The sequence below is a fragment of the Mugil cephalus genome, chromosome 11 (genome assembly GCF_022458985.1).
Source record: "Mugil cephalus isolate CIBA_MC_2020 chromosome 11, CIBA_Mcephalus_1.1, whole genome shotgun sequence".
NCBI lineage: Eukaryota > Metazoa > Chordata > Actinopteri > Mugiliformes > Mugilidae > Mugil > Mugil cephalus.
Genome location: NC_061780.1, coordinates 8,876,454 through 8,891,947, shown reverse-complemented (window position 1 = coordinate 8,891,947; position 15,494 = coordinate 8,876,454). Strand labels below are relative to the sequence as shown.

At 42.4% G+C, this 15,494-nt stretch overlaps 1 protein-coding gene, 2 long non-coding RNA genes and 1 other non-coding gene across 4 annotated transcripts; 2 read left to right on the top strand and 2 right to left on the bottom strand.

Annotated features, from left to right (window-relative positions):
* The first annotated feature begins 1,602 nt into the window (after positions 1–1,602).
* Positions 1,603–4,115, top strand: LOC125016578. The gene is made up of 4 exons (XR_007113705.1): positions 1,603–2,016; positions 2,694–2,821; positions 2,921–3,069; positions 4,000–4,115. It is a non-coding gene; the product is annotated as an uncharacterized LOC125016578 (long non-coding RNA).
* A 44-nt stretch (positions 4,116–4,159) lies between these two features.
* On the top strand, positions 4,160–5,653 carry LOC125016577. The gene is made up of 2 exons (XR_007113704.1): positions 4,160–4,561; positions 5,425–5,653. It is a non-coding gene; the product is annotated as an uncharacterized LOC125016577 (long non-coding RNA).
* A 3,553-nt stretch (positions 5,654–9,206) lies between these two features.
* Positions 9,207–14,921, bottom strand: rps27.2 (ribosomal protein S27). The gene is made up of 4 exons (XM_047599459.1): positions 14,813–14,921; positions 14,033–14,141; positions 13,453–13,563; positions 9,207–10,285 (listed from the first exon to the last, which is right to left on the bottom strand). The coding sequence occupies exons 1-4, from the start codon at positions 14,816–14,818 to the stop codon at positions 10,257–10,259; spliced, it is 255 nt and encodes an 84-aa protein (XP_047455415.1). The 5' UTR covers positions 14,819–14,921; the 3' UTR covers positions 9,207–10,256.
* On the bottom strand, positions 13,678–13,812 carry LOC125017105. The gene has a single exon (XR_007113808.1). It is a non-coding gene; the product is annotated as a small nucleolar RNA SNORA13 (small nucleolar RNA).
* Positions 14,922–15,494: the final 573 nt, after the last annotated feature.

The window sequence follows — 15,494 nt, the reverse complement described above, 5'->3', positions numbered from 1 at the left end:
CTTAGTTGGTTTCTCTCTCCACACGTCTCTCGGTCCCTCTCCATTTTTTTTTCAGGAATCCCATTTGCTCTTACAAGATTGCTGTCTGAGCCAAGAGAAGCAAAGGATATGGTGGAAATGGAAATCGGGTTATGTTTTTATCCCTACTCCTGCTAAATCCAGGCAAAAACAACATTTTATTACTCATGTACATTTTACTTAAAGCAAAGGCAAGAAAATGCCATGAATGAGACGCCAGAAATAACTCATTTACAGAATGAGCAAATCCCATGTTTTTAGACTTAAAACCATTTATTATAAAAACCAATCCATCTGATCACTTTCCAAAAGGAGCAATTGAACTGCTGAACTGTGGCTCGGCAGGTAAGGCAGGTTTCTCACTAATAACAAAGTTGGCAGTTCAATCCAAGACTCCTGTCCACAAGAGTAATACGCCGATACTAAAATGGCGTTAACGCCTTGATTAGTGCATTGCATTGTGGCTCGTTGCCCTGGGTTTGGTGCCAACGGGTGAGTGAGAGGCTCCTTGTAGAACACTTTGGATGAGAGCCCTGTCTAAATGCGGTCCATTTAAAAAATAACAAATCACTCTGAACAGGAGCACCAGGTATTATATATTATGAGAATGTTGACAAAGCTAATAAAGCTAATGTGTCTAGACAAGATTCCCTACTTTGCCTATTTCACCTCTCACTGTCCATCGTCAGGCTCACATCTGTTCAAAGAATTATACTGTAAAGATTTTATTGAAGCACTTGTTGTAATGGTTAATCATTTTGTAACCTGGCATCCATGTGGATGTTACCTGGACATGAACCACCCACCGAGACCAGACCAGACACCCCATAGCAACGACCCAGCAGGATGCAGCCTGAAAAAGACACACACATGCAAAAATGGTTTAGGAACAACTAAAAAAAAAAAAAACATGAAGAATAGCACAAGGTGTTGACCTGGCCTCCAAATTAACCAGATCCTAAATTGATACTGATCCACAGTATTTGTTTTCAAAGGCAGCTACTTCTTAGAAGAAACTGATTCGCATGGATTGTCCTATGAAGGAAAATACACATTTAGTCTGGCTGCCACGGTTCATCATCCTGAAAGGATGCCAGAATTATTTAAATTAATTAAATTAGGTTTTTAAATGTTGTTCATTTGTACATGAAAATGGGCTCAGTGTGGGTTTCATCACTTACCCCAGCCATCATGTATCCTGGGTGTTTAAAGATCAATTTAAGGTGATTAACTTAGACCCAGTGTAAATTAACTATGTACAGTGGTGTGGAAAAGTGTTGGCTTAAATGTTAATGAAGGTTTTCATTATTAAGGGAAAACTGAATCCAATCCGACATGACCCTGTGTGGACAAGTGAGTGTTCCCTAAACCTAATAACTAATAACCACACTTAGCAGCGACAACTGCATTCAAGCGTTTGTGATAACTTGCAATGGGGCGTTAGTGGAGGAATTTTGTCGTCTTTGCAGAATTGATGTAATTCAGCCACATTGGAGGGTTTTTCCAGCATGAACCACCTTTTTAATGCGATGCCACAGCATCTCAGTAGGATTCAGGTCAGGTCTTTGACTCCACTCCAAAGTCTTCATTTAGCTTTTCTTCAGCCATTCAGAGGTGGACTTGCTTTTGGATCAGTGTCCTGCTGCAGAACAGATGGCTGGGAATTCTCTTTCAGGGTTTTTTGGTAGACAAAAAATGTGTTCAGAAGGAGAAAAACAGCCCCAGACCATCACACTACCACCACCAGATTTTACTGTTGCTGTGATGTTCTTCTGAAATGCTGTGCTACACCAGATATAATAGGACACACACCTTCCCAGCAGTTCAACTTTTGTCTCGTCAGACTTTTCTGAAAAGATGTTTTCTGGTAAACCTGAGATGAGCCTTGATGCTCTTTTTGCTCAGCAGTGGTTTTGGTCTTTGAACTTTGAGCCATTCAGCCCATTTCTGCCCAGCCTCTTTCTTATGGTGGAGTCACGAACACTGACCTAAAGTGAGGTAAGTGAGGTCTGCCGTCCTTTGGATGTTGTTGTGGGGTCTTTTGTGACCTCCTGGATGAGTCATCACTGCTCTCTTGGAGTAATTTTGGTCGGTCAGCCACTCCTCACTGTTCCATTTTTTCACCATTTGTGGATAATGGCTCTCACTGTGGTTCACTGGAGTCCCAAAGCTTTAGAAATGGCTTTACAACATTTTCCAGACTGATAGAGTTCAGTCTCTTTCTTTCTCATTAGATGTGATAAACCACAGGTATGTTACATTTTAGCAGGAGCAGGGGAAAACACTTTTTCACACAGTCATTTAGATTTGGATTTTTTTCCTCTTGTTAATAATAACCTTAATTTAAAAACTGTATTTAGTCTTTACTTGTGTTATCTTTGTCTTACATTTATCATTTATTTGATGATCTGAGACATTTAGGCTGTGACAAACCAAGGGTTCAGACACTTTTTTCACATCAGTGTATAATATAAAGAAATGTTTTGAAGCCCTGATGTCATATCTTTTTACAATAAAAACACATCTCAAGATAGTATATAGCTCAGTGTAATTTTGTGGACGCCCTGCAGCTCTTTGTTCATAGTAGATTGCAGGACTATAGGCAGCTATTTCCACATCCCTGTAAAGTGTCATTGCATGTAGCTTTGGAGGCTCCTCTGTTTTGTTCATGACAGAAGAACACATCAGGTGACCCTACAGACCATGGTTCACTGGGAGGTGGATGTCCACGAGCCCCTCGCTCCCGTGCTTAGCGCTGGTGTTTCCCTGACAACCAGAGCAGCAGATATACCTACACATGCCGGTCTGCATATGTGGGTGCGTGTGTATGTGTATTTCTGTATGTATACAAGAGAGTAGGTGCAGGTTTTGAATTCACACTTATGAATGTGTGCCCGAGCAGGCCTGGGGAAGCCGCATTGTGAGCAGGGAAGTGATGTTGCCGTGGTGATGATGAAAGGAGAAATATTGTAATCGCAAGGGAAGAAGCCGGGCAAGACTGCAATTCACGCAGCTGATGACGGTTAACCCTCAACACACCACCACAGGATTGTTAAGTGACACACACACACACACACGTGCACATACTGTGGGAAATCATGTGAACACAGAAAACAGACACTCACCTCTTGTCTCATAATTGCTTAGTTTAATTAAATAGCACTGACATTAGCTTTGAGATCAGAAAGTTAGTCTGGAACCTGATCGTGTTCAAAGCAAACATCCACTGGACCAATCAGATCTTCTTTAGCTTTACACGGCAATGCACTGAAGAGAAACAGCGACGTAGTCATACACGTCATCTGTGCACTGTTGAGTTAGACTTTGTTAACAACAAAATGCTTTTTTTTTTCTCATGATGAAATCAGAATAGGTCGATCATAAACGCCTCACATTACCACCTCAGGTAGTTCTAGCTGGTCTGATCCGACCAGATTGTGAAGGATTTATAGACATGAATGGCTACAAACGATTGATCCTGGGTGGATCTTTCTGTCCATGTTGCTGCACAACGAGTAAACGTCAGCCAAGGGGGAATACATGTCCAATCCCAGAAATTCACTTTATAAATGAGCAATTTGTGCTTTTGTTGGTGTAACACATCAGATTACATGCTCTTAAAGGTCTTAATGATCCACTCAGTCTTTAGTGTGGAGTCAGCTTCCTGGCCATTAGAGTCTAACATTCTTCTAACACTCTACTTAAGTGCTTTTATCTGTTTGAATCTATACATGATTTATATCGTTTTAATGCCAAGACCTTAGAAGGGTGGCTTCAATGCAAACTGAAATATATAAACTAATGTATACTGAACATATACTTCCAGACATGAAATTAATTAAAGGGGTTGTAGTGGCAGCTCTACTCATGTGATCTCTGCTGTGTCCTTCTTTTACCGCAATGAGCGAAACACTCATCTGATGCGGTGAAAAAGTTAAGACGATGAATGTACGTTGATAAACCTCGCTGATCATTGTTCAGGTTCTTGTGCAGGTAGAAGCAGCGGAGCAAGGCCATACCATTGTCACCACGGAAGAGGACCTGTACGATGCTGGTTCCATGGCAACGCCGGCCGCCCACTCTCCCCTCAGGCTGCGTACAGGGGCGTGTGTGTGTGTGTGTGTGTGTGTGTGTGTGTGTGTGTGTGTGTGTGTGCGTGTGCGCGTGTGTGTGTGTGAGTGTGAGAAAGAGGGAGTAGAGGGGAGTAAGAGCAGGGGTTGTTGATTGACCTATTTTTCTGGCTGTTCATTTGAATAGGGATGAAGGGAGAGACAATGGGGTTTTTAATGATGCCACAGGGGACTTGTACTTTGCTTCCTCCCCTGACAGGGCTTCCACCGAGTTATTCACCAGTGTAACTTGTATGCATATTAACACCCAGCGCCCAGTGCCACTCATACATTTAACGTATCGGGTATCAGGCTGAGGACTCTGGCCCCTCGGAAGAGGATGCGTACGGGCCGAAGGAAGAGACAGCCAATTAGAGAAAAGGAATGGTCAGTGGCACGCCAGCTGACTGCTTCATCGTGTCCTCAAAGCCTAGGTGAGACTATTATTTGTAAAAGTTATAGTATTCTGCACCCACTCAGCGGTTGTCTCTTGACATCTGCACTCGGGCTTTTTCTAGTTTTCAATGTGTGCACACGTTCGCCGGCTGGTCCTTGTGCTGGTCCATCAAAGGGATGAGAAGAGGCTGAACAGCTTCTCCACTCCCGCTCCACCTCTACCCCACCCAAACCCCGTCCTCAGTCCCAACAGCCCTCCAGCCCTGCAAGTCACTTCCTTCAATTTCATTTCATCTGCTCCCGTCCAACTTTTTCCCGTTGCATCTTCTCCCGCTTATCGCACTTGCGCAGTCATAGGTAGACACCATGGTACGTGCATGAGCGCACACACAAACGCACATACAGTACTCAGACTGGATTTCATTCGAATTTTATATTCATTTGAACTCAGTGCTTTTTACCCGCCCCCCTCTCTCGCGGCCTCCCTCCACACCTCCCCAGCTATTTGCCTTAAAAGTGAGGTTGGTTTCTATAACAACCGCCCGTGTCTGCGTTTGAGGGGAGTTTTCTCGCAGAGACTAGAGAGGATGCTGAGCTCAGGGAGTCACAAACGCACTCTCACTCGTGCACAGGTATTTTTGTGTGAGGCTGTTGATCAGCAATCACACCGTGGTTCACACAGAGGGTTTTACTTTTAATGAGCGCAGTAAATCATGTTGATTGGGTGATTCTGAATGCTATTTTACTAATTGGATATTCAAGTCAGCGTTCACTTGACGCGCTTTTGTTTGTGTCTGTTTGCAGCTGTGCTCTCTCTGCAGAGGAATATGGGTCAGGTGGCTGGAGACTGAACACCGCCTATTGTTTTAAGCGTGTTTGTGTTTTCTCTGCCTTTCACCAGATGCCTGCACGTAAAGATCCCACATTTCTCCGACCTTGAATGACAGCGTATGCGTATAACAATGGATGAACAGTGAATGGATGAACAGATGAATGAACGAACGTGTCAATGGAGCTCAGCTGAACTTGAAGCTGTGCTATGAGCCCTGTATCAACGTCATTAAATGGAGTATTCAGCCTCATTATTTCCACTTTTTTGCATTCTGAATAAATTACTGTCAAGAACAGAATTGCACTCCTTGTTTTTATGTAAAACACGGGCTGAAATATGCACGGATATTGCTGATAAAATACTTTTTTTTGGAAAGCAGAATGTTTCTGGCAGGAAGTAATTCATTTGACGTGTCTGTGTAAATGTTCTCTGTAATAACTTGGCTAAACGAAAATACAGAGTGGCATCTGGCTAGTGATTATATATTTACATTTTCTGAGCCTCTCCCACGGGTGAACTATTTACAACAGCCATAACACATTATCTGTCCCCTCCATTAGGAGCTAGCCTGCAATTAGCCAACACGAGCAGCGTGCTCAAATATTCCTCGGTGACGGCAACAGCCTGTGTTTACATCTTTCCTCATTTCCCTGTTTTTCTTCCTCCTTGTCATTTCTCTGTCACTCTCTGTCAACACTCTGCTCTGCTAAATGATCTTAACAAGTTTGTTCCCGCTTCGCTTTCCACAGAAAAGATCCACTCCTCCCTTTTTTCTTTTTTTTTTTTTTTTTTTGCTCTTCTCCTTTTCTTCCTGGTTTCTCTGTGCTAAGAGAGTTTGGAGTTGCAGTTAGCAGGGTGTGACCAGAAGAGGGTACAGTTTGACGTCCTCAGATCCCTCTCGACGGCTCCTCAACCCGAATGGTTTTTTCACACGCAGCGCCGGGAAAGAAATTCACAGCTTGCCGACCAATTATGAGCTCAGAATGTTCCCGAATAATTAATGATCGCAGACACGGGAATGATTAATGTGAAGCGCTGACAAAGCGACATGACTGATGGTTCCTACCAGGTCACCAGGCTTTTAATGCTCACGGCCATTCAGGTATAACATCCATCATGGTGACCCTCGCTCCTGCCGAGGTGTCTCCCTGCCTCAGACTCAGGCTCAGGCTCAGAGGACGGCGCTTTAAGATACCCCGCAAAGCAGTCACACCCTTGACCTCTATAAATTCACTGATGTAACCCACGGACACATTCTTACACTCACATTTCATCATGTTTACATCTTTTTATTTTGGCCTTTATTTATAAACTCTGTCCAGCTGAAATGTGTTTATTGTGTCAGTTTCTGTTGTGGTGCGCTGGCACTGAAATACTCTGCTGTGGCAAAGACACCGTTCACCACGGATAATGGGGAAGTGCGAGGTTGTTTGAATGTGCTTCCTGCGCCTGCCTGGGGTTTTCCCACGATCCAAAGACACACTCGTTAGGTTAATTGGTTGATTTTAAATTGGCCATATGCCTGGATGTGAGTGTGAGTGGTTGTTTGTCTTTCGCCATAGACTAACGACCTGTCCCAGGTGTAACCGCCGGGTGTGACCCGCGTCTCACCCAGTGACAGCCGGGACAGGCTCCAGCTATCATAGGACATGTGTGTGACACGCAGGCAGCAGAGGAGTAAGTTGAAAGACTCATCTAAATGGGTATTAAAGTTTTCTATCTTGCTGATGTGTCCCTGGTGTACATCCTCAAGTTGAGACTTGAGACTAATGAAACATTTTTTTTGTGTGTGTGTATCGCCCAAAAAAAACGTAAAAACCGAGAAGTGTTTTTGACACAGCCGCCGAGTGTTGTCGTCTCGTGTTCCAGAGATGCCATCTGCCCCGTGCGCCGCGCTCCCTGTCAGTGTGCGACAGGACACGGCTTGTCACTGTGGACTCCCAGGGGGGGGTGCGGACAAGTGGCCCAGACACTGGCTCTGCCCTGCTGGAGGTTGTTGCCATGGAGACGCGCGGGGGTCAGTCAGACCCTGCTCATCAGCGTTCAGGTCCGTTAATTATGCACCGGCTACTAATGATGTGTAATGACTCTGTCCTTGGCGAGAATCTCGAACAAAGAGGGGGCCATATGTGCGCGGATGAACTCCCGTCTCACCAGGATGGTTTTATCACCGCGCTGCGTGGGAGGGCCCAGTCATCCTGCCTTCGCTTTGCAGCCGGGCTCTATTCTGTGATAACCTTGATCAGTGGCGAGATGCACGCACGCCCACACCTTTCCTGCACTCTCTTGTAGCTCCTGCCCACTTTTTCAGTTTCCTTCTTTCCCAACACCTGTCTTTCATGTCTCGTTTTTGTTCTACTGTGCTCATTTTTCCAGATTTAACACTGAAAAAATGCAAAATTCTCAGGTCAATATTGTAAAACTCATCTGCCATGTCTCTGAATGTTATCTCTGGCCCTCACTATCAGCTCTTCAGGTATCTCTGTGGTTGATGTAGGACAGGGCAAAGTATCTAGTAGTCTGATTGCACTCTAGCATCCCCTTCATACATCTTTATACTTTACAGTTCACAACAGCAACCTTGTCAGCCTCTCACCATATTAAGAATGTGTACTCTCCCCGTGTCTTTCATTCCCTGCGGCTGTGTACAGATGTCGGGTGTCCGTTCATTTTCAGGGGGGACCTGCTACCTGCTCTTTTCTGTCTGAGCCTCTTTGTGGGGTCGGCCCCCTTTCTGTTCTCTGGCGTCCCAGAGACGCTGCCCTGCCTGATGCAGTGTCAGCCCAGGTCCCTAACAGGCCCTCAGCCTGGAGGATACAGGATCTGGCAACGAGGACGAGCTATTATGTCGGTTTGTCGCACACAACCTTATGCAGAAATATACAAAAAGTCTATTTAAATACAGACAAAAATCATTTTGGAGTCGTGCCATCAATCCTCAGTTTGGATGTTGAAAGGATCAGGTGAGGTTTGCTTGTACCTTTAGTACCTTATTACAGGTTTGTCCAGTGGGAACTGAATTTGAGAAGTAGATTGTGGATCACAGATCATCATTAACTAATAGTTTATTCTAAATTAAACTAAATTGCTTCTAGGTGTCATCAACATCAGGTGTTAAATCTGAACAAAATGTTACCATCTGTATTGATATTTGGCAGGTCTGGTTCGGATGTTCCTACGCGGTCACGCAGTAACAACCACCATCTTCTATAGGGTTCATTTCCACACCTGTGTCCTGGACGATGTGCTGTCTGAGTCTTGACAAGCTCTTCCGACAGCACCGTCTGACACCACATCGCTGTGGAGTCCAGACCCCGGGTCAGCTCCACTACTATAATTACTCTGAGCAGACACACATCAGAACAGTCAGTGACCTTAAGACAGCCACATGTCCACCGGTCAGATTCAGGGGTTCTAACATTAGCTGCTCACAGCACAGCGGCAAAGCAATGAGGTCGTTGTTACCGTGCTTGTCCAGGTGGGCTTCAGACTCATTTTCTTCTTAGCTGGATATTATTATTATAACAAAAAAACATGATACATCAGACCAGACCACATTCTCCAACTTTGTTCCCTACGTACTGTAAATCAAACATCCTTCATCGGTTCCCTAATCTTTTGTCCTTGATACGATACGAGCTGTAGCTCTGATCCAGTCTCCTAGACATCAGAGTCCATCTAACCCTTCAACTTCCTCATTTAGTCTGCTTTTAACACTTATTGTATTAATCATAATGTTGCGACAAAATACAATGCTGTACTGCATTATTATAACGTAATAAGGACATTTATTGGATGTGAAAAACCTGGTTTGTGTTTTAGTCATTCAATAACCAGAAGACACACCAGAGTCATATTTCATAATTTATGATTTTATTGGTAAGCAAAGTCCAACATACAAGCAAGACACAAGCAACCATAGCAACTGGTTAAATATCACTGAATCACTCCCTCCCGTGATTTCTTTATTCACTGTACAACTCAATGCTGTCAGAGGCAGCAAACAGCCTAAACAAAGCTGTGAATAACTGTAGGTCACAGGTCTTTTAGAAATTATCCCTCATGCTATTCTCTCTTCCAAAGGCATTCCCCGCAGCTTCAAAGGAATTCATCTCACATGTTTGCCACAGGAAGCCTGCCGGCACACGCAGATTCACAACTGAACTCATCATTAAAAAGTAATTCAGTGTCACATCCTTCTGTGTTTGCGTTACAGAAACAGGGCTAACGAGGTTTTTTCCCCAAAGAGCGGACCCCGCACCCACCCGGTCACTGGGGACATCGTTGACCACCTTATTTACCAGAATGACTTCACCATCATATTTACCTACAGATATACTGTACACATCAATCAATACCCAATTATGCAAAGTGCTGTTATTACATGGTAAAAACACAGTCTCTTAGGTGTCGTTTGCATTTTCAGCCACAGTGTGTTTCCGTTTCTGGAAATGGTCGAGCGTTTACAAAGAGTAAGAAATCTATAGTGATGTGTAGTGGAGTCTAACCTTTGACCCCTCCCCATTCCTGTAAAAGTGTGTTTAATTAAAGCACTTGATGGGAAAACCTGATCTTTACCGTATACATTTTTAAGCCAAATGTCTAGATGGGATCAACGCGGCCTTTTACAGATACAAAGAGAAAGAAACCAGATAAGAGGAATGCAAGACTATTTCATCAAAAACCCCAAATTTATTTGGAAGAACTCATGGATTGAAGGTGTATGTAGGGTCTGAACAAGGCCATAAATTTCTCTCCATATGCCATAGACAGGTGACACCTCATTACATGATTTGTATTTCCATTTCTTCATCCCAGCATCAGTTCTGTGGCAGTGTCACTTGATGTCCATCAAGTTCTTACTCTCCCATCTCAAGTGTGTCCAAACGCGTCTGGTCAAGCTAGTGCTGTTTCCTCCTGAATGAGCATCCTGGGTGGAGAGAGGAAAGGGCAGCAGGTCAGTTTGGGAGTAAAGTTAAGTTAATAAACCACCTCTGAGTTTTAGGTTTATTAGCCCACTGACTAAAAAGTGGGTTTTAAAACGATGTGTTGGTAAAAAACAAGAAAATTCAACAGTACTACAAACCACAACCTCTAAAATTAAAATAGTGGAATAAAAAAAAAAAAAAAAACACCCTAACCTTCAATAAGCTGAGACTGAGTGCATGTATTGTGCTAGAATCCATTCATTTTCATTGGTGTACCTGATGAACTCGCCAAGTGAGAGAAAATCATTCACTTTTTCTTATTTGGAAAAAAAAAAAAAAAAGACCACATTCAAGTCGAAAACTTAACTAACCAGTGCCCTCTACTGGACAAACAGGAACAGTGATTTTTTTTTTTCCTTCCAAAGACGACCACAAATCTGCTTTGGCATTTGTATAGTGCAATGCCTTGTTATCCATCATCCATAATATATACCCATACATCTGCTAACATCAGCCCACATGTTGCCCCAGTTACACTACAGACTCTAAATCAACCAAATAGCATCAACACAACAGCTTCCATAAAACAATTGAGATTAAGGAGAAACTTTTCAATTTAAAGCTTCCACGAGATCTGAATATTACTGACTACAGCATCAGTTTTAGGTGGCTTTCGCGTGAGTGTTTTAAGTAGACATTTATACTGTTCAGTGGGGATCAGAAGCACAAAGCCAGTCGGTGCAGCGGGGACGCTGTATAAACTGACTCACTGACAAGGGGATAAGAGGACACTAAAACTCATGTTGCTATCTGCACTTTGAGAGACTGAATCACGTACAAACAAGTGTGGTTTATGTGGTAAGGGTTGCTGCTGCCTTCTCAGTAACTCAAAGCAGAGCACAATGAGAAGTCCTTGGTTACCACGGCAGCAGAGCACAGGATGGAGTAGGTGGGACGACGAGAGGGTCACTAAAAACAAACCTTGACCCGAAGCTCAAACCAATTCAAACACATTCTATCGAGCACTCTGACTGATGAAGAGATTATTTTTCTGTTTTTGTTGTTTTTTTTTCCTCCAGATCAAACTGATTCTTCTATTATCATCCAGCTCTTTAGTCTAAAGCAGGAGTCATATTACATTTGTCCAAGGGCCAGAACTTTTCTAGGCAGACACAGAGACCCAGATGCTCTCATAAAACTAATTTGTATCCCAAGTAAAGTATTATTTGACTATTAATTTTCCTTCCAAAGTTATCTCATTTTTTAAGCCTTTGTCAGTTTTAACAGACTCGTGTTACCTGTACTGCCACTAGGGGGCGATATTTTAGGCTTCACATTTGTGAGGCTGTCAGTGCATCAGGTGCAACGCTGCATTTTTTGGGTTTGTCCCCAAGTGTATGAGTTTATCCTCATCTTTGAAGCTACATTTCAGAGGGTGTTTGCTTCATATGATTTTAAAAATAAATAAATATATATAGGAACATATTCTTGAATTCAGCAAAATTCTTGGGGCCGGATGTGACGTTCACTGGTCTAAAGAAATGTGAATGAAAAGGCGCGTTGTGTATGTGCTTGCAGTCAATTGTGAAGAAATGCATCAACGATGATGAATTCTGCTCACAACCACAAGAGTCACTGTACGCCTTAGTAGACACCCTGTTCATGAAGGACACAATGAAAGGGCAACACAAAGGCAAATGAGTAAGAGTCGTGTTGTGCAGTTCTACTTCCTGCTGCAACCCCCACCTAACAAATCACGACTAAATATTAGTTTCCGAGCATTAGCCTAGAGCCAGGTACAGCTTTAAATGTCACAGCAGTGGGGTAAGAAGGTAGAAGAGATAAGAAGGAAACTAGAAAATAAATATGAGTGAACGGGGGGAAACTTGGACAATGTCTGAGTGTTAATAAAGGGTATATACAGGAATCTTTAAGTTAATTTCAATACCTTTGAGACTTTTTCAAGACCTTCTCAATATTTTTTTTTTTAATACCTCTCCACCACTTGGAGCTGTTACCGTTTACGTCAGCGGCACCGTTTTAGTTTACGACAGACTATAGACCACCATCATACAACACAATTCAAACAGGCTGCTAGAATAAATCAAAGGCAAAGTTTGAACACGCGTTTAGTGTGTAAACACTTGTGTAACACTTGCATAAACTAAAGACTAATTTAATGCATAAACAACAGCACCAGGGCATACTCAGGCCGCTCTCTGGTGTTTCCAAACATTGTTTGTGCCTCTGAATTTCCACCCGCGTAGGCTCTAGAGCTCCTATAATAGTCCAGTGTGTCTTGTTTTGTTTTTTAATAAATGAATAAATTCACACACCTTTTCAATGTTTTTTTAGACTCAAACTCTTTTGACAGCTAATTCAGAAATATACCTTCAAAATTTAAGACGTCATAAAGTCATGATAGGATTTTTTTAAGGGTCTTAATTTCCCCAAAAATCGACTCTTAAGACGTTTCAAGGCCCCGTGGATACCCTGTAACAGTGCCAAAGAAAACTCTACGCTTCAGTTAAACACTGTGGGATCCATAAAGGATTATCTGACCAATTCAATTTAACCTTAAAACTTTCAACCCTTACAAAGACAACACTTAAATGTGAAAACATGTCATCGAAGACATGAACTAAAATGAGTCAATTTTAGTGAGAGTGTAAATGTAAACTCTTCCAAGTTCCAACAAATGCTTTTGGCAGCAACCGAACACCACGTTCAAACAAAGCAGTTCAATCAGTAGGTATCATGAGGGGCCCCGGCAGCTATGTGTGTTTTAGGGTTAACAACTGACTGCGATGACCGCGGTAAAAAGCTACTAATGTCTCTCACAAAGACGAGATCCATAGGGAACTACACATCGTACTATACCCACTAGTTTTACCTCAGGACAGATGGTTCAGCCAATCACCTGCCAAGTATTTCTTGAAAGCACCTGCCCTTTTTCAAACCTGATTTCCTAGACGGTTCAGTGCGACCAACCACATGGGAAGAATCATTGTGTATAAACAAACTATAAACGAATAAAGCTTAATTACCTTCTTTAACAAACATACTGTAGAAACCTACAGCTATAAATAGCACAATCTACATGTATACAGACATATGAGGATGTGTGGCGCTACGTGCAGATGAACCCCAGTGCTCAGTGTTTGTGTACCTTCTGTCAGGCGAGCTTTCCCTCCTGTGGGCTGGCAGAGGACCGTGGAGCAACCGACGCACAACACCACAGTCTGAGCGTGACTGAACACGGTGGTGATCTTGTAGCAACCTGCAAAAAGCACACAAAACATTTGAAGGGACAACCGTGACACAGCTACACACAAACACACACAACGCAGCTGCCAAACACCAATTACACAGTCCCATGTGCGCTTGGCTACTGGCGTGTCCTTGCAGCCGTTTGTATGGAGGAGTCACACGTTGAAACTCATTGCACAGACAACCGCAAGTGTCACTGTATGCCTTATTTGACACCCCGATCACCAAGGAAAGAATGAAAGGGCAACACATAAAGGCAACAACCAAGGAAGTAGGTGATGTATGCAATTAAAAAAAAAAAGGATTGAATTGATGAACTACTTCCCACTATCAAGTAATGAAGCACATGAGTTGACACACTTGCACCTTACACTTTTACTTTTGGTGCAGATACCAAAAATCATCACATCATGTAAATTAGAAGGTTTGTCCCAGTGCGCGGTTAATTAAAAGGATTATGTAATGTGAATGAAACTGACCTGGACATTTGACATCCATAAAATAAGAATTAGGACTCTGCACAAGACGCTTTTTCTTGTGGCTCCTCCTCTGCTCCTCGGGGCTGGGGTGCAGCAGATCTTTGGCAAGCTGAAACGAAACCACCACCAGGTTAAAATGCTGATCTAAATCAGTTTAAATTTTGACCAAGACGGTGCTGAAAAATTGGCAATATAAGAATAAATAGGTTGCCGTCAAAGTTTTTTTTTTTTTTTTTTTACTGCACAATTACAGAAAGGCAAAGGTTGAGATCCAGTTAGATAAGAAATGACAGGAAGGGCGTTAAGGAGAAATATTGCTGATATTCTAAACGGTAGATAACAACAGATTAAACTGAAAAATACAAATATAAATCCAAAAAAGGTTCATTTTATTCTCCTACCAACACGTGACTGGTGAGCAGATACCCCCGCAGCTACTTCTCATAAACCACACCGTTTTGTTGCGAAACCACGATAAGAGTTTACATAGTGTTAATCCTGATGCACGTATACAATGCAATAAATGTTAATATTGATATTTAAATCCTCCAGTAGTGAAATATACTACATAAACTGTCGGGAGAACCTCGTGGGCTGCTCTCTGGAGCACGTGTGTCGCCATATTGCGTCCGTTCACGTTTTTAAATTTCAGGTTACAATCATCAAATCTTTGAGTTCTTCGTAAAATGAACACAAAGTGACGCCGTATAATGATGTGATCGCGTTAAAAAGCGATTCTTTGCCACCGGTGGCAACTAGAGAAACGGTCTCGGTACTTACAGGCATGTCTGCGTGTGTGGACTGTCACCGGAAACTGTTGGCTGACTGGGCCAGGCTGGGGGAACAGGAAACTTAGTCAGGTACTTCTGGTCTCCATCTGTGTTTATCCACCACTGCGTTAAAAAAAAAAAGAAATGACGAGAGATTAGTTAAGCAAAATATAGCATTTATTTATTTATTTGAAGTGGGGATTATTACAAAAAAAATAAAATCTTTATTCATCTGTATTTAAACCTTTTTTTTTTTTTTTTTGTAGGGAAATCCCAAAATACTCACGCCTACCAGTTCATGAGGTACACTAGTGAAAACAACATGTTAATAAAACAGTCTTGTACTAAATCTTGGCTCCGTGAAGGTTTTAGTACTTTTGTTTGAAATAGATGAGAGGACTGTGTTTTCATTTGTGGAGCCTGTGGTATACTGTTAAACTTGTGTTGTTTCTGTTATTTTGACAACCCCATTTTAGTCAGACAGCACCAATTACCAACTGCAAACTGCACATAAAATGATCATACAGATGAATTACCCCCTTTCTTTATTAAACTAAACTCTATAACAGTCATGAAGAGGGATTTAGCGCAGGACTGCTGTGTTAGAATGCAATATATTTTTTTAGTTTTAGCCCATATACATTATACAGTTGTAAATTCAGAATGTTTTTGGTAAACAGCTAACATAACTA